The sequence below is a fragment of the Primulina eburnea genome, chromosome 12 (assembly GCF_022965805.1).
Source record: "Primulina eburnea isolate SZY01 chromosome 12, ASM2296580v1, whole genome shotgun sequence".
Taxonomy (NCBI): Eukaryota; Viridiplantae; Streptophyta; class Magnoliopsida; order Lamiales; family Gesneriaceae; genus Primulina; species Primulina eburnea.
In genome coordinates, this window is record NC_133112.1 from 7,028,751 (window position 1) to 7,054,259 (window position 25,509).

General features: G+C 37.5%; 2 protein-coding genes across 6 annotated transcripts; one reads left to right on the forward strand and one right to left on the reverse strand.

Moving 5' to 3' along the window:
- The first annotated feature begins 1,756 nt into the window (after nt 1-1,756).
- Nucleotides 1,757-7,160, forward strand: LOC140806886 (uncharacterized). Of its 5 annotated transcripts, XR_012112594.1 has the most exons (7): nt 1,759-2,130; nt 3,045-3,316; nt 3,807-4,467; nt 4,757-4,956; nt 5,045-5,289; nt 5,497-6,261; nt 7,023-7,160. XR_012112594.1 is itself a non-coding variant. In XM_073163409.1 (6 exons), the coding sequence occupies exons 1-6, from the start codon at nt 2,110-2,112 to the stop codon at nt 5,516-5,518; spliced, it is 1,434 nt and encodes a 477-aa protein (XP_073019510.1). In that variant the 5' UTR covers nt 1,757-2,109; the 3' UTR covers nt 5,519-5,695. The 5 variants fall into 5 exon arrangements, 4 of the variants coding, with proteins under 4 accessions (XP_073019510.1, XP_073019508.1, XP_073019507.1 ...); XM_073163409.1 differs by lacking the exon at nt 7,023-7,160 and having other exon boundaries at nt 1,757-2,130; nt 5,484-5,695; XM_073163407.1 differs by lacking the exon at nt 7,023-7,160 and having other exon boundaries at nt 1,758-1,904; nt 5,497-6,824.
- On the reverse strand, nt 7,022-9,036 carry LOC140806887 (leucine-rich repeat extensin-like protein 7). Its single transcript, XM_073163410.1, has one exon. The coding sequence runs from the start codon at nt 8,656-8,658 to the stop codon at nt 7,195-7,197; it is 1,464 nt and encodes a 487-aa protein (XP_073019511.1). The 5' UTR covers nt 8,659-9,036; the 3' UTR covers nt 7,022-7,194.
- Between the last annotated feature and the right edge of the window lie 16,473 nt (nt 9,037-25,509).

Sequence of the window (25,509 nt, forward strand, 5' to 3'; positions counted from 1 at the left end):
AAAAGTCCTAATTGAATACATCTAGACTTTTATAATCTACAAAAGTCATTAAAAGTCCATAATTTTCCTACATTGAATACACCCTCCTGAGAGTAAGTTTCTTTTGAGACGATCTCACGAATCTTTATCTGTGAGATGAGTCAACCTTACCGACATTCACAATAAAAAGTAATACTCTTAACATTAAAAGTAATATTTATGGATATACGACCAATAAAAAGTAATACTCTTAACATTAAAAGTAATATTTATGGATATACGACCCGTGAGACCGTCTCACACGAGTTTTTGCCAACAATATTGACACATGATACACTTGCTGAAACATTTGACATAAAAATCTGGGTTTGTTAGACTGTCAAATAAACACAAATGATAAACTACCAACAAATTACTGAAATTAAAAACAACTAATATATCCACAATACATTATGCTGAGTATCACTATTTCACAAGAACATTACGATGAAACGAAGTGTTTTAAACCAATAAACCAAATAAAATAGAAGATGAGATGTCATTGAAAAAGTTTTGAGCTTCATCCAATGTTTTGGTTACCCAAAACAAGCTTTTAGGACATCGCGATAATGGCGCAAGACTTTTTATAAGAGTTGAAACTTGATAAACATAGCTCAAAACTTCGATATTAAACCAAAACAAAGTTTTCTAACCAATTCGTGTTTCCTCCGAACCCAGAATCCATGTCTATCGTGACTCTAAAAAATCCGAAAAATCACGCACCGAGTTCCTATATATATATATTTTTTTAACTATTAAGGTGGATCTTCGATGACACAATTTCAGCTTATATTTGGTGCCTGTGAACTTGCAAACTCAATTCATTTTTTTTGTGATTTTGAGCTCCCATTTTCGCATGTACTAGAAGAAAAAAAGTTGAGTTTTTTAGTCGTTTAATTTGGATCTTCAAAAGCCATCGACAAATTTCATTGTTTTTGGGAGATTATGAGCGGTAGGTTTTCGAGCTTTTTAGAATAAGTCTACCGTGAGACGGTCTCAAGAATTTTTATTGTGAGAGGAGAAGAAAGATACGGTCAATCGATTTGGAGTGAGGGCTGAGATATGAGAAAGAAATAATTAATAGAATATGTATTCTATCAATTTAGGGTGAGGGTTTTAATTGTAATTTAATAATTAATTAATAATTAATAGTACTCTTGTTTAGTATATCTAAAATTAATAGATATTTTTTTATTTAAGTTTCGTTATTATTTTTATTTAAAAATAAAGGAATAAATTTATTAAGCAAAATAATCACTATTTTTTTTTTGAAAATTTAATATATCCACCATAAAATTTTTGAATTTTTTAGAAAGTAATGTTTGATAAAAAGAATTTGTTGAACAAACTTACGTAAAATATTAGAATATTGCACAAACACACCTTTTTAATTAAATTAATGAGTAATATAATATTATAAAATATATAATATTGCTCAATATATAAATTAAATAATTTAAATTTTTTTGGTCAAGTATCTTTATTATTTATTATTAGATATAAAAAGGTGGAAAATGTATTAAATAAAATAATAGAAGGGATATATATATATATATATATATATATATATAAATAAAAATTGTTTTCTTGTAAAGTTTCATTATTATTTTGATTCCAAAGACAATATAAAATTTATTTAAACAAAATAATGAAGGTATTTATTACTTAGAAAATGAAAATAGTATATCAATTTCAAAATGTAGCAATTATGAAATAATAGAGTAAAACGAAGAACTTACGTAACTATTGGAAAATAAAGAGAAAATATTGAAGAAAGGAGTAGTTTTGTCAATTTTTAGGCAACGGGGGTTGAATGGAAGAATCTGTATTACTAGGGTGTGCAGATAAGAAGAGATTGAAATGAAAACTGATTTCAAATATTATAGGTACTTAATACCAATTGATCCTTACTATATTCTCTAATTCCCTTGTCGATTCGAGAGTTTTTCTTTGTGGGTTTGTTCTATTTCTCAAGATTGTTAAGAAAAAATCTTCTCTTTGCTTTTCATGCTTCATAGTTCAAGAAAAAATATTGAATTTTATTGGAAATAAATTATAGAGGTTCAATCTTTTCAAGATTCGAGGGGATTAATGAAGGGTCATGAAGCGAAGGTACTACTTTTCTACAAAATGTAATTGACTCAGTTCTTCTTGTTGGCTAATGTTGTTTTGTTTTTTCTTAAATATTATCAGCTCCCTCCACTTAGCTCTTTACATGGAAGTTTCGTTAGAAAGCCGATGCTTAACCAGTAATTTAGTTCGATTTGGGATGGAATTTAAAAGTTTAGGAAATTGGAAATAGAATTTGAATCTTTTTTTTAAATTTTTTTAGGGATGGCCCGGGAATTTGGCTACCCGAGGTTCGATTTGAGCTGTTGAATTGAAATAGAATGATTTTTATGTTATCGGTATAATGTTTCTAGAATTGACAGTCAATCCATTAAAATAAAATAATTAGCCCAAGCTGGGAAAACGAACAATGTTATGGAGCTTTATATTTGATTGTATGCCGATGTGAGTGTAAATGTGCAAGTACAACACACTTTGAGAAGCCGACACCTAGCAATATTCTACAAGCAACTGGCCTCCACTCACCTGGTAAAATTTGATGCATACACCTTAATCCATCGACTCAGTGGTCGTTCTATCGAGGTTTCCCCTTTCATCACACCTGCTATCAACGAGAGCTTCAATATTAGGTCATAAGTCTAAGAAGAGCTCAGGCTCAAATAGATTGTCTTTTAGGTGGGATTGACACTGCCACATAAGCTTTTAATCACTCTGCTATGAGGAGTCGATGGGGAATCTTGAGAAGAGCAATGCCTGATGCTGTTTGGATAATGATGCACGACACAGTTTATGCTACATACAGAATTAGAACTGGCTTGGCCTTTGGCTGCTTATCGATGGACTGTTTTTACAACTTCATATGCGCAATGATAAAACGCAGATGTATTAATTTCTTGTTGATGCTTTTTAGCATCTCGAAGTTGTAGTTTTGTAATATTTGGTTTCTATCATCGCAGATGGCTAGGATGGAAGACATACTAAGTCTTCCAGTGCAGGATCCTCCGTATCCGGAGTTTTCCGCAGCTCATATAAATTGGGTGAAAGTGGAAGGTGGCCGTCAAGGTGGTGATGATATAGCACTTATTCCTTTTTCAAGAGTTGATGATTTTGTAAAAGGTGAATCAAGTAATGCAGAATGCCCAGCTAATTTTCGTGTGGAATCAAGAAGGAAGAGAAACGAAGGGAGTCTCCACAAACCCAGGGTCGATGGATATCTCGAATACACACTGTATGTTGCTCCTTGTAAGTCCTATTTATCAATAGGCTCTCTTGGATTGCATGTTGATTAGGATGCCAACAAAATATACCGTTCTTTTTTTCATTATTATCATTACTACTATTATTAACTTTTTTATAAGAGTAATAGACAAAAAATGTATCAATGAATATCAAATAATAAAATCAAAATTTATGTAGTCGCAAGATTATCAAATCACTCAATTATTAGTCCAGGCCAATACATGTAGCTAACCAATTGATAAGTCGAATGGGTTTTCTTTGAGTTTTTTTGTCTGGATTCCCTAAGTGCAACCTAATATCTTATTTTTTTAGACAATGGTATGTGTCTCCATGTATTTACACTTTACTAGCTCAATAATCAATATGTACTAAAACTTTTTTGATACTGTAAATTTGTGGCAAATTCGTTAACACCGATTTGAAAGGAACTTAGCTAGAATCGGTAACGATCCTTTATTTTTCCTTTCGCGGATATATAGGTATTGGTGCTCTTATGGTCCTGAAGATTACCGAGATGTTGACTCTAATATCGGGGAAAACTCAGTAATGAAACCTTCTTCTGGTAAGGGAAGTAGACCTGGGAGACGACACATGATGAGGGGTTGTCTTTGTCATTTTACAGTCAAACGCTTATACACACGGCCTCTTCTTGCTCTTGTCATCTACAACCAGAGATATCACATCGATAAAACTGGAGCTCCATGCCATGGAATTCTTGATCAGGAAGCTGTAGGAACAAGAGCAATGTACGCACCACGAATATCTGAGGAACTACGACAAAAGGTGATGTCCTTGCTCCATGTTGGAATATCGCTAGATGCAATAGTTCAGAATCACATGGAAGAAGTGCAGAGGCATGGAGGGCCCCTCAATCGAGATGATTTCCTCACACGTAATGATGTACGTAACATGGAAAGACTTATCCGCTCCACATCCCACGAATTTCATGCCAATGATCAATCCAGTGTAAGAATATGGGTGCACCGCCACCAGAAACATGTATTCTACTACCACGAGAACTCAGGTTCAGGGCCTTTCATATTAGGAATACAAACAGATTGGCAGCTGCAGCAGATGCTTCGCTGTGGACATAATGGATCTATAGCTTTTCATTCGATGTTTGGTTCAAAGAAACTTAAGGTTGTCTCTTCGCTGTCTTCTCAGCAATTACCTTTTAATGTTGCTGATTTACTTTTCCTTTTTAGAAACTTAGCCTTCAAACTTGCATGTTGGACTGCTGCGTTTTCTCGATGGACAAGATAATAATCACAAAATTAATCAAGACTATTGACTAAAAGAAGTAGACTCAGTGCACTTGCATTTCTCATATACTTGGTCATTAATTTAACATCTTGATCTGAAAGAATTACACTAATAAGGTTTGATAACCCAGTAATTTTAAATTTATTCTCCTTTTTTATTTCTACAGTTTTCCCTATGCTCTCTTCTTGCATTTGACTCAAGTCAGAACGCGATCCCTGTTGCATGGGTGATTACCTCCTGTTCTATTGGTCAAGATGTTCACAAGTGGGTATTGCCTTTAGTTGAAAGAATACGGGGTAAGGACCCCAGGTGGAGACCTAATGCTATTCTTGTGGACGATCCCTCTGTAGAGGCTTCTGTCATTCGGTAAACCAAACAACTTGGCCAGGTTATCTTTTGAATATTTTGTATATTGTTTAAAAAATTCACCTGATATCACTCATCTTCTTCTCAGAGAGGCCTTCCAATGCCGATTTCTATTATGCCTTTGGCATGTTCGCCGTGGTTGGCTTAAAAGTTTATTGAAATATTGTAACAATTTCAATCTGCAAAAAGAGATGTTCAAGCACCTAGGCAGGATTTTGTATGGCACAAAAAGTGGGCTGAGCACTGTCGATACTCTTGAAGAGTTCATGCAAATATATGTGGATCAATCTGCCTTTATACACCATTTCAAAATCAAATGGTTACCAAAAATAGGTTTGCATCCTCCTTATTCGTTATTTGGTTGGAGATGTGTTTTGCGTTTATTTCTTGTCTGAAGGACCCCCCCCCCCTCTTCAATATTTGTAGGAACCCTATATTTCATCTAACTCAAAACTATATTGTATTATATCGATTTATTTATGTTTTTAATATGTAATGCGTGGAAATCAATCTTTAATTTATGATAGTCTTGGCTGGCAGAATTGTGGATCAACTGTGTTAGAACTCTCCCGGTGGCCAGCCAAGAGCTTTGTGCGCCAATAGAATCATATCATCTAAGATTAAAATCCAAACTTCTGACTTTGCTACCGGCAAATTCTTTTCAGAGGGTCGATTTCTTGTTACATGAGTTAACAACTCAATTTCTATCTTGCTATTGGTTTGACCAATATACAGCTGAAACTGGGCTTTTTAAAAACTTGAGGGATAGTTTCAGCTTAATGAACTCATGGAATCTAGCTATGCGAATTCCTGACGTTGATGTGTTATTGGATGAGGAAAATCTCGAGGTTGCCAAAGTTGTTTCTCAGGCAGATAGAAGTATGGTATACACAATTTGGAATCCTGGTTTTGAATTCGGAATCTGTGATTGTTCTTGGTCTATGAGCGGTAATATGTGTAAGCACGTGATCAAGGTTGCAATCTTCTGTCGAAATCGCCAGGTAGCAAGGCCATTGTTGTCTGCTCAAGTTTATAGGCAAGCATTGCTTAATATGCTACAGAATCTGCCAGACGATCCTCTGGTTCTTGAACATTCCATTGCGCATTTAAAACGGTTACAACAAGATATCAAAAGCTTGGAGGATTTGTCAAACAATGGATTGCTTCAGCAATTACCTTCGACTACAAACTCAACACTATCCGATAATCTCCAGCATTTTCCACGGATTTGATGATCGATCACTCTATTCTGTAATTGCTTTAAAAGGGTCTCCTAAAATGTGGCTTTGGTATCTAATTGAAAAGGTGTTCTTCCTTAACGATTTCTTGTATCCTTTACGAGATGTGTGGCTCTTTTCGAGTAAAGTTTGCTTCAGATCTTGCCAATTAGATGGATTACTTTTTTAGGGAGTATTGTCATATTAGAAATGATACTTCACACCTTTGTCTTGCTTCAGATCTTGCCAAATAGATGAATTACTTTTGTGGCGAGTATTGTCATATCAAAATGATACTAAGCAACTTCGTCTGAAGTTCGAGCTTTTCCAACGAATAAAACATGGGCAGTTTTTGGTTTTATTTTGGGGTGTTGCTAGGAAATGTTTTCTGATTATGTGGTTCAAGAAAATGAAAAGTATTTGATTTTATTTTCTGAAGAAGAAATTTTCTATTGCATATAGAGTGTTTAGTTTATTTAAATTTTAATAGTTATTTTAAAATTGAAAAGTTTTTTATTGGGTTAGAATACCATATAACCGAGGCGAAGAGTCCAGATTTTCGAGTCATTAAATTTTTGGATTACTGTATATGCACGATGAACTGCAGATTATTTGAAAGAATATATGAATCCAAATCTGATCCTTTTTTTCCGTAAACAATAAAATCACTGTCAGTGCTGTGCATTCTCCTATATGAAATCAGTGTAGTTTCATCACAAACCAGAATAGTTTTTTCTTTTACCTGCTCTGGCCTTCCTTTTAGCTTTGATATTCCTTGTTGGCAGCATCATGAGATCAAGCAATTCAATCTTCTAAAACTTATCCTTACATGATTGGCTTGATATGCAGTTAAGAGTGAAAAACAAGTGAGTATTTCATGGTTGGTGGGACAACAATTACTGACTTGATGGTGGAGCAATCTCTTCAACGTGGGGAAGTCGTGGTGAGGTTGAGAATGGAGGTGAACTAAAGAATGATTTTGGAAGAGAGGACTGAGGAGGAGGTGTTAAACATGGACACGTCAGTGGAGCTGGCTAGGTGAGATCTTAATCGTGGTCGGTGGTGGCGGAGATGGTGTTACACAACCTGGTGGTGGCGATGATGATGGCAGCGGTGGATGGTTAGGGGGTGACGGAGGTGGAGGAAATGAGAACGGAGGTGGAGAAAATAAGGGTGGAGGCGGTGGGCTTTTCAGGCAGGGAATTGCAGGCGGTGGTGGTGGGCAAGGTAACCGTGGAGGAGAAACAGGCGGTGGTGGAGAATAAATTGGTTGTGGAGATGGAGGAGCTGGTGGCGGAGAGGTAGCACAATTGAAACTGCTACAATTGACTCTGTGAGACAGGAACTTCTTACACTGGACCTCTGATCTTTGTATTGGCCTTCCTCTTAAACAGTTCTTTCTGTCATTGAATTTAGTTGATTTCAAGCAAGCCGGTGCCTCGGCCCAGAAAAAGTTGTGATTGAATGAAAAGGTTACCAAATTTGGGAGCGTACATATCCTGGTAGAAATTGTCCCCAACATCATGTTATGCGCCACATTCAGTTGCTCCAAGCTCGGCATATCTCCTATGCTTTCAGGTAACGGCCCCATTATTTTGTTTCGGCTCAAATCTAGCACGGTCAAGTTCTTCAGCTTCCCAATCTCGCATGGAAAACATGATGAAAGGCCGTTGTTTCTAAGAATAAGTTCTTGAAGATTTCTTGCCATCCTGCCTAAACTTACCGGCACACATCCCTCAAGCTTATTATTGGCCATAACAAGGACAGAGACGGGGGAGTCACCAATATTATCAGGTAGCGATGAAGAAAATTTATTGTTGTTTAGAAGAATAGCATCAAATTCTTTCTCGAATAGTTTATTTGGGAGCTCGCCTTCAAATTCATTGTACCGAATGTCAAGATACTTCAGTGTCGGCAACTGGAGAAGAAGGTCAGGAAATTTACCCGAGAAGTGGTTGTTACTGAGATCAATCTCAAAAAGTAACTTCAAATTCAAGAAACTCTGTGGAATTGTACCACAAAAACGGTTTGAGTTGACATGAAATAAGGCAATATCATAAAGCAATCCTAGTTCATGGGGGAGGTGCCCTGCAATGTCACTGTGGGTAATATCGATACCAGAAACTGTGCGTTGAAGAGGGTCATCAGGTGCTGGCCAACAGAACACACCGGCGTAGTTGCACACATCAGATCCAACCCAATTAGCAGTTACGTTCTTTGGATCAGATATCATGGATTCTTTCCAAGATTGCAGTGCTATATAAGCATTCTTCATTCTCGAGTTCTCGAACTGTAGCCATGGCTGGATAGCTAGAGGGTCCCCATGGTAGGACAAGAGCCGCCTATGGTTGTGAAAATGATCGTGGTCATCAAAACTCACATGATAATCAGGTGAGAGATTTATGTGATGTGTTGTGGAGACATTGAACAGAAGGCAAAAGACGACGTATAAGGAAGCACGTAAATGAGGAATCTTGTTCTTCATGACCAGTTTTCTATCTTTCTTTTTTCATTCAAATTGTCATGACTGGAATTTTTTCTGTTTTGTGTTTACGGCCTATGGGATTTTGAGCTAAGAATTTCGAGGTGGAGTAGTCGAGTGTTTGATGCAAGATTTTCAGTGAGGAAGTGACAGAGTTGTGCAGTTATTAGACAGCACAAATGTAGCATGATATTTGCCTGTGGATAGTTATCATGTGCGGTAGGCAGTTTGTTTAGATGAGCTATTTTCGCTTTTTCTTAGTGAAATATGCCTATATTAAGGGGTTAAGGTGTAGAATTGAACTTTTCTAATGTTGGGATATGTATTTATTTGATTTATTATCCGGTACAAATAATCTTTTGCGGTGAAATACAATTATTGGTTTATTTCTCAAATGAATTGAAAATTATTTTTTTGACAAATTTGTTTATTTCGACATAATTCACATTTCTGTTAACAAATAATGTGATGGGATTTATATTCAAAATAGTAATAATAATAATAATAATAATAATAATAATCATCATCATCTGATGGGATTTTGAAGTGTTCTAAAATATTTTTCTGTTATTTTTATGTGCCCGAGTTATTTTCATTTCATTGCATCACCTAATGACATTTTGGTCTATAATATTTTGTTTACAGATGATAAATAAATTTGATGAGCACATTATTATCTATAATCCTATATTTATTACCAAAAAAAAAAAAAAATGAATAAGTGGCATCCTGTAATAATTGATTAATATAGTTATCTTAACGCAGAATTTACAAATTGAACAAGTGCAAAAACTTTCTTTGAACATTGTTGAGTGAGTAGGTATTTTGTGAGACGGTACTGTCAGCATAAAAAGTAATACTTTTTCATGGATGATTCAAATAAGAGACTCGTCTCACAAAATACGACCCGTGAGATCGTCTCACCAAAGTTTTTACTTTGTTGAATTAATGAAGAATATCATTTTCCAGAATTAGTCAAACACATCATATCTGGGATAAGGTATTAACTAATGTTCGTTCTGTCTCTGTTTATGATTTGTCGCATCAATTTCAATACGTTAAATCCAGTTTTTGATATTAAGCTCTGTGTCAAGTCTAATTGAACATTTAAAAAACTGAAGAAAACCATTTCCTTCTGGTTTATTATTCTTGATTTATCATCTTCCTTCTGCTCATCCTAAACAAATGAGAAAGAAAACCATTTCCTTCTGGTAATTTGAATCATCGAGCTATGATAAATCAATAAATCACTTCAGCTCGCCAGAATCTAAGTTTTGCTTATTTCGGATTGCACCATCCAAAACTTCCAACTTGAACAAGCAACTACACACTTAAATAAATAAATTAAAAATATAATAATAAATTTTGTTATCATCAAAATCAAGATTATTAAAATTCCGAAACCCAACAACGGTGTTGAGTTTCTCAAGAACCCGAAGCTATAACTTGGTCATTTAACATATGTTCAATATAAGTGTCAGTGTAAACTGAACCTAATTATCTTCCCACCAATCTGCACCTGATTAATTGTACATTTGAATAACCTCAGAAAAAACGTGAAACACGAGGTTGACCAAGAGAATGAACTATTTCATGAACCCATGTCTAGAAAAAGAATATAGCCACTAGTAAATAATTAAATTAATAAAACTTTTACTCATAAAATACAAAATTACTAACAACCTAGTTATGCAACCATCCATGTATGGTTTCTTTTGTGGCCTCGTTTTCTAATATTCTTCATGAAAGAATCGAAAAGTGGAATCCCCCCAAGCATAATCAAGAAAATATTCAAATCTTCCATGTAAGGCAAGATAATTTAGGCAGAACATAATTATTAACATGAAAAATTATGCAACAAAATACAAATAAAATATGAAACATAAAAAAATAAAATAAAAGAGACCAATATCTGAATTGTCATAAACTAATTCAAAAATTCTATCATCCCTCGATAAACTAACGGAAATGAAAAAAATTAGCGTCTAGTAGAGGCTTGGTGAATATGTCTGCTGCCTGCTGATCTGTTGGAACATATTCAAGGCGAATCTCCTTCTTCATGACATGTTCTCGAATGAAATGATGTCTAATGTCAATATGCTTTGTCCGAGAGTGCAATACAGAATTATATGTAATGATTGTTGCACTTGTGTTGTCAAAAAAGGTAGGAGAGTCAACGTTTTGAATTCAGTAGTCTTTGAGCTGTTGTTGTATCTATAGCATATGAGCACAACAACTTCCAGCCGCAAGATATTCTGTTTCAGCCGTTGATGTAGCAATATACGTTTGTTTCTTGCTGAACCAAGATATTAATATGTCGTCCAAGAATTGACATGAACCTCTAGTGCTTTTCCAGTCAATTTTGCATCATGCTTAATCTGCCTCTGAATAACCTACAAGATTAAAACTTGAGCCTTTGGGATACCAAAGACCCAGATTAGTATTACCTTTAAGATATTTAAGAATTCATTTAGCCGCAGTGTAGTGTGATTACATAGAATTATCTTGAAAGCGTGCACACAAACAAATTGCAAACATGATGTCTAGGCGACTAGCGGTCAGATATAACCAAGCCCGGTTCTATCTCCGGCTGGTTTCTGCATCTCATGCATCATTTCAAGGGAAGCATATGACTTATTCCATGAGTTGACTATGTTTATCAACCGTTTGTTTTCTATCAAAGTGGCATGGAATAATCTTCGTAAGTCATCATTCTCAGCCGTTAACAGACTTAAATTGACTTTCAAACCGTCGACCTCCTTTTGCTGCGAGCAGCTGGAGAGGGTTAACTTGTTTTTCAAGTCTTGTTTTTCTGGCTTAGCCTTATTGAATTGCTGCGATAGTCCCTTAAACTCATTTACCATGTCATACAGTGCCGTGACAATGTCATACCGTGTAAATTCCAAATAGTCCAAGTCAAATACCATATCTTCGGTAGATTTTAAAGATTATGAGACATTATCAACCATGAGACATTTGGCTGTCTCATCGTCGCTTTCACTCGAAGATGCCTCGGAGATGAACTGCTCGGCGTCTGAGTCGGAGATGACATACCACATGTCATCGTCTTGAGCTGCTAAATGTGCCTGCATGCGAATTTTCCAGTCATCGTAGCCTTCTTTTGAAAACATATGAATCTTGTTAAATGATACCATATAGATTTTACATATCAAAGTTCAAGAAAACCTGCTCTGATAGCACTTGTTAGTATCATGAAAGAGTTTAGAAGGAGAGTTGAATAAACTCTTTAAAAATAGTTGTTTTTAAAATTTGTTTTCAATCTTTTTTAGGCGGTTGAAAGTTTTTCTCGAACGGTTAGAAATATGAACCACTTGAAAAGTGCGGAGAACAATTCAAATTTTTTAATGATATCTGAAATCAGTTGGCTGGCTTGTTAACAAGAAACAATTTAAAATGTAAGTGCTTGCAGAAAGTAAAGACACAAGATTTTTATGGAAGTTCGGAGATATAATTCTTTCATCATTCTTTTTCCTCTTTAGGAAGGATTCCACTAAAAGACTTTGGCTTAACAAACTGTTGCAACAACCCACTCCAATCAGGAATTATCACACTGTTTATTTTGGAACTCTTAGTGATCACTTTACACATCTGGATGTTTAAAAACCCCCGGTTCACCAGATAACTTAGTAAATCAAATAACCAAAGGTTACTGATATAAAGAAACAATATGTTTTGAGTAACACGAAGTTGATCTTTGAATGATCAGATATATTTTTGCTGAGTGCGTGCTTGATGAGCGATGAAATATATGAACTTTATTTGAGCTCAAAATCTTGAAGGATGCAAGCTTAGTGATGTGTCAATTTGTAGTAACCCGATTCCTAATTTGAGTTAATTATCGGATTAATTATATTTTCGGTGGGATCGGAAGGACCGAACAAGTTCGGATCGTCCGATGAGTTCGGATCGTCCGAGCCAGTGTCGGACCGTCCGAGACAGGTGGCTGGACACGTGGAAGGGTTCTGGACACGTGGTAAGGTTCGGATCATCCGATTGGGGTTCGGATCGTCCGAGACAGGTGGCTGTACTCGTGGAAGTCATGCAAGGATCGGATCGTCCGATCAGAGTTCGGACCGTCCGAAGTGTGCCGGATCGGAGCTTCCGAAATGGTTCGGATCGTCCGAACATTGGCTATAGATAGAGGCGCGAGGCTTCATTTGTGACTCGCCAATTCAGAGAGTTCCATAGCATTTCAGTCGTTTCTGTGAGATTCTAGTCTTTTTCCGAGGTTCGGGCACTAGCGGGGAGCTGCTGGTCTTGTAGCGGAGCTGTGCTCTAGTTGGGAGCTAGCGGCATCAGTGGGCTAGCGACGGACGAAGGTTTGGAATTGTATCAGTATTATCTCAGGATTATCTAGTTAAGTCTGGTAGATAAGTTTTAGTGATGGTTTTCACTTGATGCATAGGCTTGGACTAGACCTGTTGTCTGGTTATTCCAGTGGATTAGGATTGCTGTGATAGAGGTACGAAAGTACTATCCGAGATATCCTGGTCGAGTATACATTCTTATATGTGTTGCATGATTATGTGGTGCATTGATATATGTCATATGATGCATGCTATTATGTCACGTTTATTACTGCATGTTGCATTTCATGTTGAGCCGTATCTCCTTCGAGATAGCCTTTACTGTTGAGCTGTATCTCTTTCGAGATAAGCTATATATCTTGTGGGGCCGCTCAGCCCTGTCTTGTCTTGTGGACGCATGGACACCGAGTGCATGCTATTATGTCACGTTTATTACTGCATGTTGCATTTCATGTTGAGCCGTATCTCCTTCGAGATAGCCTTTACTGTTGAGCTGTATCTCTTTCGAGATAAGCTATATATCTTGTGGGGCCGCTCAGCCCTGTCTTGTCTTGTGGACGCATGGACACCGAGAGTACACAGTGGCCGACGGGTCGGGAGGGCTTCGGTGATCCGGGACATTTTAGGTCCACGTCTGTTCTTGCAGTGGATGCAGTGACCCAGAGGTAGGACCGCGCGGCACTATCCACTTGGCGCCTCTAGACTGAGCATTTTGAGATCTTTTGTGATTCCTGTTTCTTGACTACCCTGGTATCATATCATAGCATGTGCATTTCATATAGGTTTGTATACTCATGCTTTTATACTGGGCGTTCTTATCGCTCACGTCCTCGGTTTTGTTTATCTTGGACACCCCATTTCCACGGGGCAGGCCTCAGGTTGGATGGCTCAGGAGGAGGAGGAGGACGTTGAGTAGCCGGTGGAGTTATTTATTCAGTACTCTTTGATTCGATATGGTTGTACCGTATACTTTCTTTTCATTCTGAGTTGTTATGGATTTTCGATGGGGTTGTATAACTATCATTTGTTGACCTTTTCCGCTATTATCTCTGATTGTTATTAATTAAGTTAAGTTGCATGCTTAGTTCTTGATTAGTAGGTGATTCTGGAACGGGTCACTACATTTATGGTATCAGAGCATGCTTACGATTTTGGGATATAGATTCTGTTTTGGGATTTTCGTTGACCATTTTACCATTTTCCCCATTCTATCTTGTAGCGATGGCTGACCACTTTGGTGATGAGAGTAGTCAGGGGAGTGTAGGTCGTTGGGGCGACCAGGATGATCATAGGCGTCATCGTGAGCATCGTCATCGTCGGGATGGTCCTAGGCGTTTTGATTTGCATCGTTTTATTCAGATGGGGCCTAAGCCTCTAGTCGGTGGAGAGACTCCCGATGATGCTGAGGACTGGTTAGAGCGCATGGAGAGTTGTTTCCGTGCATTTCAGTGCACCGAGGAGCAGAAGATAGAGACCCTTAGCTTTCTTCTCGAGGGCCGTGCGCGCAAGTGGTGGCGATCGACTTCTGCGCCGATAGTCCAGTCCCAGGGTAGGGTGACTTGGGCCGATTTCCGTGCAGCTTTCATGCAGCTGTATTTTCCTCCAGCCCTTCGCCAGGCGAAGACGATTGAGCTCCTGAACCTTAAGCAGGGGAGTATGTCTGTTGATGAGTATCAGCAGAAATTCTTCGAGTTGTTACCCTTCGCTCCTCATATCAGTGGCAGTTCTGAGGCCAAGTATGACCATTTCCTCCAGGGTCTTAACCAGGAGATCTTTGACCGAGTCACTGTCTGTGATAATCATACTTCTTATGATGGGTTAGTGAACCGGTGTCGCCAGGCAGAGATCAGTCTCCAGCGTGGTAGGGCTATTCTTTCTTCTAGACCTCCGAGTACTTTGAGGCCTCGATCTCAGTCGTTCAAGAAATCTGGTTCGTCTTCTTCTGGATCTGGATCTCGATCTAGCGGTGTTTTTCGTTTTGGTAAGAAGAAGGAATCTTGTGCGCATTGTGGGAAGAACCATCCATCGGAGCAATGCCGAGCAGCCGCAGGAGCATGTTATCAGTGCGGAGAGATGGGGCATATTAAGAAGAATTGTCCTCAGTTGCGAGGTGGAGCAGGATCCAGTACTGGATCTCAGACGACTGTTCAGCAGAGGAGGCAGGGTCAGGCAGTGGGTAGTTCGAATCTTCGACCTCGTGCCCAAGGTCAGGTGTTTGCGCTGAACCAGGATCAAGCGGCAGATGAGACCGAGAGAGTCATAGCAGGTACTTTTTGTTTATGCGGTATTCCTGCTTTTGTTCTTATAGATACCGGAGCATCTCATTCATTCATTTCTGCACGATTTGTTAAGCGTCATAAGTTACCGTATGTTTCTCTAGACGTTATTCTTTCTGTTTCTACCCCGATGGGTCATTCGGTTTTAGCCAAGCGTCTAGTGATGGGTTGTCCCTTAGATTTTGAGGGTAATGAATTGACTGCGAATCTTATGATTCTGGAGATGGAAGACTTTGATTGTATTTTGGGTATAGACATTTTGACTACCTACCGAGCTACTGTGGATTGTTATCAGAAGCTTGTTCAGTTCCGTACGACTGAGAGCTCTAGTTGGTTTTTCTATGGTGAGGGAGCGCGACCTCCGATGCCAGTGGTATCTGCTCTGAAAGCCTGTCGTGCTTTAGAGGCGGGCGGGGAAGGCTACCTCATCTATGCGATTGATACATCCACAGGTAGTGTTGGTATAGAGGATATTCCAGTGGTTTGTGAATTTCCTGATGTTTTTCCAGATGAGATTCCTGGTTTTCCTCCGGTTAGAGAGGTGGAATTTGGCATTGAGTTAATGCCAGGGACTGCACCGATTTCTCGTGCCCCCTATCGTCTTGCTCCGTCAGAGATGAGAGAATTGAAGCAGCAATTACAGGATCTTCTTGATAAAGGTTATATTCGTCCGAGTGTTTCACCTTGGGGAGCTCCAGTTTTGTTTGTCAAGAAGAAGGATGGATCGATGCGATTGTGTATTGATTATCGCCAGCTGAATCGTGTGACGATCAAAAACAAGTATCCATTACCTCGTATCGATGACTTGTTCGATCAGCTTCAGGGTACCTCTGTTTACTCCAAGATTGACTTGCGATCGGGTTATCATCAGATGAGAGTCAGAGATGATGATATTTCCAAGACTGCATTTCGTACTCGTTACGGGCATTACGAGTTTCTAGTTATGCCATTCGGATTGACGAATGCGCCAGCGGTGTTCATGGATCTGATGAACCGAGTCTTTCGTGATTTTCTAGATCAGTTCGTTGTGGTTTTCATCGACGATATCTTGATTTATTCTCACAGTGTGGAGGAGCATGTCCAGCACTTGAGGATTGTGTTGCAGATTCTTCGCGAGAAGCAATTGTATGCTAAGCTGAGTAAGTGCGAGTTCTGGATTGATCGTGTAGTATTCCTTGGTCATGTGATTTCCAAGGAAGGAATTTCTGTGGATCCCAACAAGATTGAAGCAGTGCTGAATTGGTCACGTCCTACGACGGTGGCCGAGATCCGTAGTTTTCTAGGTCTGGCCGGGTATTATCGTCGCTTCATCGTGAATTTCTCCCAGGTAGCTAGACCTTTGACGCAACTTACTCGGAAGGATGTTCCATTTGAGTGGTCATCTGAGTGCGAAGATAGTTTCAGAGAGCTTCGTCGACTTCTGACTTCTGCACCTGTTTTGGCGTTACCGTCAGGATCTGATGGTTTCAGTGTTTACACCGATGCCTCTTTCCAAGGCTTAGGGTGTGTGTTGACACAGAATGGTCATGTGATCGCTTACGCTTCCAGGCAGCTGAAATCTCACGAGGAGAAATACCCTATTCATGATCTAGAGTTGGCAGCTATAGTGTTCGCACTGAAGATCTGGCGTCATTACTTGTACGGGGTTAAGTTTGAAATCTTTACTGATCACAAGAGTCTGAAGTATCTGTTCACTCAGGCTGAATTGAAAATGAGACAACGTCGTTGGATGGATCTACTGAAAGATTATGACTGCGAGATCAAATACCATCCAGGTTCTGCGAATCTCACAGCCGATGCTCTTAGTCGTAAGGTGAGAGCCTCTGCACTTCAGACCAGTGCTATGATTAGTACTATTCAGGATTGTTGTTCGTTGGGATTTAACTTCAAACATCGGAAAGGTATGGAGAGCATTCGTGTTGCTACCATTTTATCTGAGCCAGTTTTGTTCGCTCGGATTCGAGATGCTCAGATGTCTGATCTGAAGACTCAGAGATTAGCTCGGTTAGCGGGTGGAGATAGCGGTTTCCATTATCAGTCTAATGGTCTTCTATGTTTGTCTAATCGGGTTGTAGTACCAGAGGATGATAATTTGAGGGAAAAGATCTTGTCTCAGGCTCATCGAAGCAAGTTGAGTGTCCATCCAGGAAGCAATAAGATGTATAAAGACTTGAGGACACGATTTTGGTGGAAAGGGATGAAGCGCAGTGTTTATCAGTTTGTTTCCAAGTGTCTTGTTTGTCAGCAGGTTAAGGCAGAGCACCGTCGACCAGGAGGATTATTGTTGAACTTACCTATTCCTGAATGGAAGTGGGAGCATATCACGATGGATTTCATTACTCACTTGCCATTGTCTTCGAGGAATAGTGATGCTATTTGGGTAGTGGTGGATCGACTCACCAAGTCTGCTCATTTTCTGCCTTATAACCGTGACTTCACTTTCGATCGGATGGCTCGCTTGTACATTCAAGAGATTGTACGTTTGCATGGAGTGCCAGTCAGTATTGTTAGTGACAGGGATCCTCGTTTTACCTCACGATTTTGGGGTAGTTTCCAGTCAGCATTGGGCACTTCACTAAGTTTGAGTACGGCTTATCATCCAGAGACCGACGGTCAAACAGAGAGGACTATCCGTACACTTGAGGATATGTTGCGAGCTTGTGTTATGGATTTCGGACCCGCTTGGCAGGATCAATTGCCTTTGATTGAGTTCGCGTACAACAACAGCTATCATCGTAGTATTGGTATGGCACCATTTGAGGCGTTGTATGGGCGACGTTGTCGTACTCCATTATTCTGGGACGAAGTTGGGGAACGACATGTTGAGGGACCGGAGTTAGTCCAGCAGGCTATTGATAAAGTTGCAGTAATCAAGAAATGGATTAAGATCGTTCAGGATCGACAGGCTAGTTATGCGAACACCAAGCGGCGACCTCTTTATTTTCAGCCAGGTGAGAAAGTGTTTCTCCGAGTTTCGCCTTTTCGCAGGATTTTGAGATTTGGTCTCAAGGGTAAGCTATCTCCGAGATTTATTGGTCCTTTTGAGATTCTGGAATGTGTGGGAGATTTGGCTTACAGGTTAGCATTACCTCCGTATCTGTCTGGGATTCATGACGTGTTTCACGTATCCCTTTTGCGACGATATGTGGCAGATGAATCACATATTTTACATCCATCTGAAGTTCAACTTGAATCGGATTTGTCTTACGTGGAGCGACCAGTTCAAATTCTCGATCGCAAAGATAAGGTGTTGCGGAATAAGATCATTCCTCTTCTCTTAGTTCAGTGGCAGCGTAGAGGCACTGAAGAAGCCACTTGGGAGCTAGAGAGTCGTATGCGTTCGGAGCATCCAGAGCTCTTTTGAGTTGTACTGTAGTTGTACTATGGATGTAAGCATGTTTTCCGTTGTAATCCAATTATCAGTTGTGTTTGGCAACAATTGAGATGTAATAACAATGTTGTTATTTCAGTTTTGTTCATCCTATAAACTTGATTTCGAGGACGAAATCTTTTAAGGGGGGGAGAATGTAGTAACCCGATTCCTAATTTGAGTTAATTATCGGATTAATTATATTTTCGGTGGGATCGGAAGGACCGAACAAGTTCGGATCATCCGATGAGTTCGGATCGTCCGATGAGTTCGGATCGTCCGAGCCAGTGTCGGACCGTCCGAGACAGGTGGCTGGACACGTGGAAGGGTTCTGGACACGTGGTAAGGTTCAGATCATCCGATTGGGGTTCGGATCGTCCGAGACAGGTGGCTGTACTCGTGGAAGTCATGCAAGGATCGGATCGTCCGATCAGAGTTCGGACCGTCCGAAGTGTGCCGGATCGGAGCTTCCGAAATGGTTCGGATCGTCCGAACATTGGCTATAGATAGAGGCGCGAGGCTTCATTTGTGACTCGCCAATTCAGAGAGTTCCATAGCATTTCAGTCGTTTCTGTGAGATTCTAGTCTTTTTCCGAGGTTCGGGCACTAGCGGGGAGCTGCTGGTCTTGTAGCGGAGCTGTGCTCTAGTTGGGAGCTAGCGGCATCAGTGGGCTAGCGACGGACGAAGGTTTGGAATTGTATCAGTATTATCTCAGGATTATCTAGTTAAGTCTGGTAGATAAGTTTTAGTGATGGTTTTCACTTGATGCATAGGCTTGGACTAGACCTGTTGTCTGGTTATTCCAGTGGATTAGGATTGCTGTGATAGAGGTACGAAAGTACTATCCGAGATATCCTGGTCGAGTATACATTCTTATATGTGTTGCATGATTATGTGGTGCATTGATATATGTCATATGATGCATGCTATTATGTCACGTTTATTACTGCATGTTGCATTTCATGTTGAGCCGTATCTCCTTCGAGATAGCCTTTACTGTTGAGCTGTATCTCTTTCGAGATAAGCTATATATCTTGTGGGGCCGCTCAGCCCTGTCTTGTCTTGTGGACGCATGGACACCGAGTGCATGCTATTATGTCACGTTTATTACTGCATGTTGCATTTCATGTTGAGCCGTATCTCCTTCGAGATAGCCTTTACTGTTGAGCTGTATCTCTTTCGAGATAAGCTATATATCTTGTGGGGCCGCTCAGCCCTGTCTTGTCTTGTGGACGCATGGACACCGAGAGTACACAGTGGCCGACGGGTCGGGAGGGCTTCGGTGATCCGGGACATTTTAGGTCCACGTCTGTTCTTGCAGTGGATGCAGTGACCCAGAGGTAGGACCGCGCGGCACTATCCACTTGGCGCCTCTAGACTGAGCATTTTGAGATCTTTTGTGATTCCTGTTTCTTGACTACCCTGGTATCATATCATAGCATGTGCATTTCATATAGGTTTGTATACTCATGCTTTTGTACTGGGCGTTCTTATCGCTCACGTCCTCGGTTTTGTTTATCTTGGACACCCCATTTCCACGGGGCAGGCCTCAGGTTGGATGGCTCAGGAGGAGGAGGAGGACGTTGAGTAGCCGGTGGAGTTATTTATTCAGTACTCTTTGATTCGATATGGTTGTACCGTATACTTTCTTTTCATTCTGAGTTGTTATGGATTTTCGATGGGGTTGTATAACTATCATTTGTTGACCTTTTCCGCTATTATCTCTGATTGTTATTAATTAAGTTAAGTTGCATGCTTAGTTCTTGATTAGTAGGTGATTCTGGAACGGGTCACTACACAATTGCACGGTTGAAAAACATGTATTATCTTAATTGATCGATCTTTTTTTGTATTCTTCAACTCTTCTTTTATAGGACATCATTCCAACGGTTGAAAAAGATGTTTAACATAAACATGTAGCGTTGGAATGATGTGTCACTATATCAGCTGCAACAATATTTAATGTTCTCAGCAAATATTTAATGTTCCTTTTGATTTGTGCAGCTTTGAATCTCGTTCATTTGAAGAGTTGCTGCTGAGCATCCTTTTGCAGTAATTGTTCGCCGTAATGCCAGAGGAATCATTACTGTATCCATCGGAACTTGTAGGATATTTAAGCAATCTTTCAGTTCAGGGATAGTGACATAAATGAAGGTCTTTATCAGGACTGGTGCAGGATATGGTTGACTTGTAGCGATGCAAAACCATTGAATGTCCTGAAATGGTCAGAGAATGTCTTTAATTAAGTGAACAATGAATAGCTCTTTAATGAATCGGTTGAAGTCTTTGAATAACTCGTTGGAAAGTTTCTAACGGTTGAAACTCTTTTGTTGAAGCGGTTGAAATCCAAGTGGTTGAATTGTTCCGGCATGTTATACAAGTAGATAGCAGCTGTATCCTGAAACAATTAGATGATGTTTTGATTTTGGTAATCACCAAAACTTTAAGATGATAATCATTTCTTAATATCTACAAATCCCACAAATCAGCACATTAAAACAAAACAGAAATATGACACATTCTATGCATAGTGTATCAATACATGAATCATAATTTCAAAAACGAAAAAACAAAAAACGCTGAGGAAACAATCACAAAAACCTCAGAGTTCCATAAAGTCAAAAGACCATAATCAAATCAAAAAAAAAAAAAAAAACCAAACAAAACCTAATGTCGTTGCTCTTTCAAGAAAATTATGCGTCGTTTATTATCCGGCCAAATTTCGTCCATGACGTTGTTGTCACTGTACTGCCGGAGAAGTTAGATTTGCTTCCGAAACTTGTGTCACTGTGCTCTGGAGTTTCAAATCCCGATTGTCGTTGGTGGAGTGAAGGGGAAATGGTGTAAGTTCAGTGGAGTGAAGAGATGGAAATGTAGGGTTTCTTTTAACTATTTAAGGATAAAATAGAGAAATATCAAGATGTAGGGAGTTGAAACAAATGAAAACTTTGTATCAGCAGACCAAAAGTAATCAATCTTATAGGGAATGATTCATAACAAAAGGCATGGCAGATGGATTTTTCACCACTTACCCGTATACTTAACTAATTTTTATATAATATTTTTCAATTTTTCTCCAATATCATTTTTATGTTATATGTAAATTTTATTTTATGTATTTATTACTAAATATCTCGCCAATTTTTTCCATCTTGTTTTCTCAACTATATCACACGAGTAAGATAAAATAAAATACTCGAGAAATATTTATTTTATGAAAAATCTTAAATAAAATAATTACTTAGAAAATAAAAATATACTATTCATAACAACAAATAAAATTAATGTATTATCTTTTTTTAAACACTTGTTGCTAGTTATTAATTAACTTTTAAACAACTGAACATACACTAATTTTTATTTTTAAAGAAGTTTTTGACTTAATAACAAAAATAAATTCATACTAAACATTCGAAATTACGGTTCTCGCCATTTTTTATTAATTTGAGACTGGAGTGAGCTATGTTGATCACTCTAAATATCTATTTTTAAAATTAAGCTCGATTTCGACTTAGGAAACACATCAAATTATTTTCAACGTTTAATGTCAAAACTACTTCTATATTTATTTTAATAAACACATTTCGAAACTGAATTTCATTTTAAACGTTTTTTTAAGTTACAATTTTTTAAGTCCAAAATCGAAAATAAAGAGAGAATACAAATTCAATTCAAACTGTTGGATTTAGAGCCTTTTGTGAGCATCTCGTCCAACAAATCATGGCCACATTATGTGCTCACAAAACTTTTTTAAAGAAGTTTCGAAAAGAGAATTTGGGAGCAACTTTTAAATAATCCAAGTGGAATAATCGATCTTGTTTTTAGCTTTTTTCTGAAGTTCGACTTTTTCATTCTAATTTTATTTTTATTTATAATCTAACAGAATCTCGAAATCTTGTTGTGTCTATTTCTTTTCAAAGTGACTATTATTTTTTTTTAAATTTTGTTATAATCTCATTATGTCTTCGTCTGTTTCATTTCAAGATAACCAATATTTTTAAATTTTATTATGATTATGATATTATGATTTCTTATTTATTTTTCTCATTTAAAATTAATAATGTTTTGTAATAAAATTGAAGTGATTTTATTTTCTATGTTTAAAATTTTAGTTTATATTTTTTTATATGTTGTTGTAATTTATTTGTTATAAATTAATATGTTAAATTAATATAGATATTATTGTTGTATTTATCTTTTACGTAAATAATATTACGAAAATATATAATTTTATCAATAATATAATATAATGTAATATTTATTTATTATAGTTTGTATTATTATTATTTTCCATTTTACTAAGATAAGAGATTGACAGGATCGATTAGGGATATCATCGTTGAGTTACAATAACTCGGTTTTTGAAATATTGAACACTTATAAATTAAATTGAGTTTGATCTTCAAACCAAGCGGAAGACACTCAAAATAATCATTCGTAGAAACCAATTAAACATTTTGTAAAGCATTTAAAAATATATGTAAGTTGAATGAGTAAAAATATTTTTGGTTGAAATATTTTATCGAACACTTGGTATGTAATATTTGGTATTTGAAGAACACATAAAATGCTTCAATAATACATATTTATAAACAATGGAAATGATAAATAAATGCAATAAATAAATAGGCATAAATTTGTTTATGGATGTTCGGAGATTAACAACTCCTATGTCACGTCTTTTTTCCATTGAGAATGATCCACAAGAAGACTTTGATTTATACAACACCTTGTACAAACTCATTTCAACTTAGGACTTACTCTTGCCTAATTGAAACTCTTAGCACACTCTCGATTATAGACCACAACTTCACAATCCGCATAATGTTTAACGTCTCTTATGTTAAGACTACAAACATAATATTTAATGTCTTTGTGTGAAGACTCATTCAACTAAAATTTGAAGTCCAACTCTCTTGTATATGTGAGTGATTGTGTGTAAAGAATTTATCTTTTACATTGTACATCTCAAATATCCTCACGCAAGCGCTTGAGCTCTCAAATAGCAGATTTCTTCATGCTAGCTGACCATGTTTTGAATCTCCTATGAAAGCTCTTGTTTGATCTACAAGATGTTGTATTTATAGGCCTCAACAATGATATATATGTACTATTTCTGAAATTGCAACAATCAAATTCTCCTTGTTAGACATTTTCCCTACTTAAACTGGTCGTTCAGCGGTTGAAACTGGTCAGCGGTTGAACTAGCCAGTGGTTGGTCAGCGGTTGAATTAGTTAGCGGTTGAACTGGTTGGTGGTTGGTCAGCGGTTCAATCTGGCCAGCATCTCAACCACAGCTCAACTGGTGTGATGTTCAGAATCAGTAGTTTCATCACCATTTATAAGCATCTTAGGTTTCGATTTAGACATTGACTTTTGAAGATGATTTGTAGATCATCGTCTTATTTTCCAATGCATACTGAATCGCTTCATTCCAATACGAGAGCCGAGAGATATGGCCAAAATAACTCAACTGCTCATACCCAACTGATTGTTGTTTTCGTGCAATCAGTTTGGTCATTGAGCAACCGGTTTGACCTAGATACAATTCGATTTTGCCAAACTGACGTGAAATATGACTTGTTTCAAATTGAGTTTTCGGATCATTCTAGTTTTACGGATTGTCATTTGAATCATCCATCTGAGAGATATTATTAAAACATCAAAACTCGCCAGAAATTCAGTTTGACTAAATTCATTTTCAGTTTCCATCTCGTGTTTGCAACTTTACACGTGAGTAAATATGTTAGAAATACAATAACAAGTTTTGTTAACATCAAAATCAAGATTGCGAACATGAAATGTTCCAACAAAAATATCGATTTAGATATTAATTATATTATTCTTAAAATTAAAATGTACATGTAGTAAATTTTGAAAAATATATTATAAAGTGTTTTTATTAATGTTGTTATTATAATTATTTATTTATTTTTTTAATATTATCGTAACTAATTTTTATTTTTTCTAAAAAAATTTATATATGAAATACATGATGAAATTTAATGCTAGACCAATAGATGATAGTGTTTTACATTGGCATGAAACTCATTTATCGTGTTATCGCAACAAGTAATTTGGATTAAACTTTAAGGGTGCGAAGATCCGACAATATTATATAAAAATTGTGTGAAGATAAAGTAATAAATTATTGTGTTCTTATGCGTTTAACTGATATGAGATTTTATGAAATTTTTGTTGTGGATTTTTCAAATATGATAGTCATTTGATTACGACTCTCATTGAAAGATGACACATGGAGACCCATACATTTTATCTTCGCATTGGTGAGACAACAATAACGTTGCAAGACGTTAAGCTGGTATGTAGTCTAAATATTAATGACTTTGTTGACACTGATGTTAATGAGTCTTTTAAGCCACATGTGTGGCAAACTTATTGTGCTGAATGGTTGAGTTTTCTACCACATATAAATAATTTTAGAGGTAATAAATTGGTAATGGCAGCAATAGAAAAATATTGTAGATCAAATTTGATTAAATATAATAGCTCAAATTTAGAAGTGGGGCGGTATACTCAGTGTGTGACATTGATGATTATCGGATGATATATGTTACCTGATTCGGATGGTTGTTCAGTAAATTTGATGTACTTACATCTTCTCCAAAACACTAATCAGGTTTCTAAATACAGTTGGGGAAGTGTTGTACTAGCATTTCTCTATCCTAAACTGTATAGAGCATCAACTATAGACAAAAGTGAAATAGTATGACTGATTTTCATTTTACAAGTATATATTAATTAAGAATTCTTTATTATTTCGGAACTTTTTTCCGTTATACATTCATTATTATGTTTACTTTATGTATTATTGTTCCAGGTTTGGACATTGTCTAGAATTACATTTCTGTGTCCATA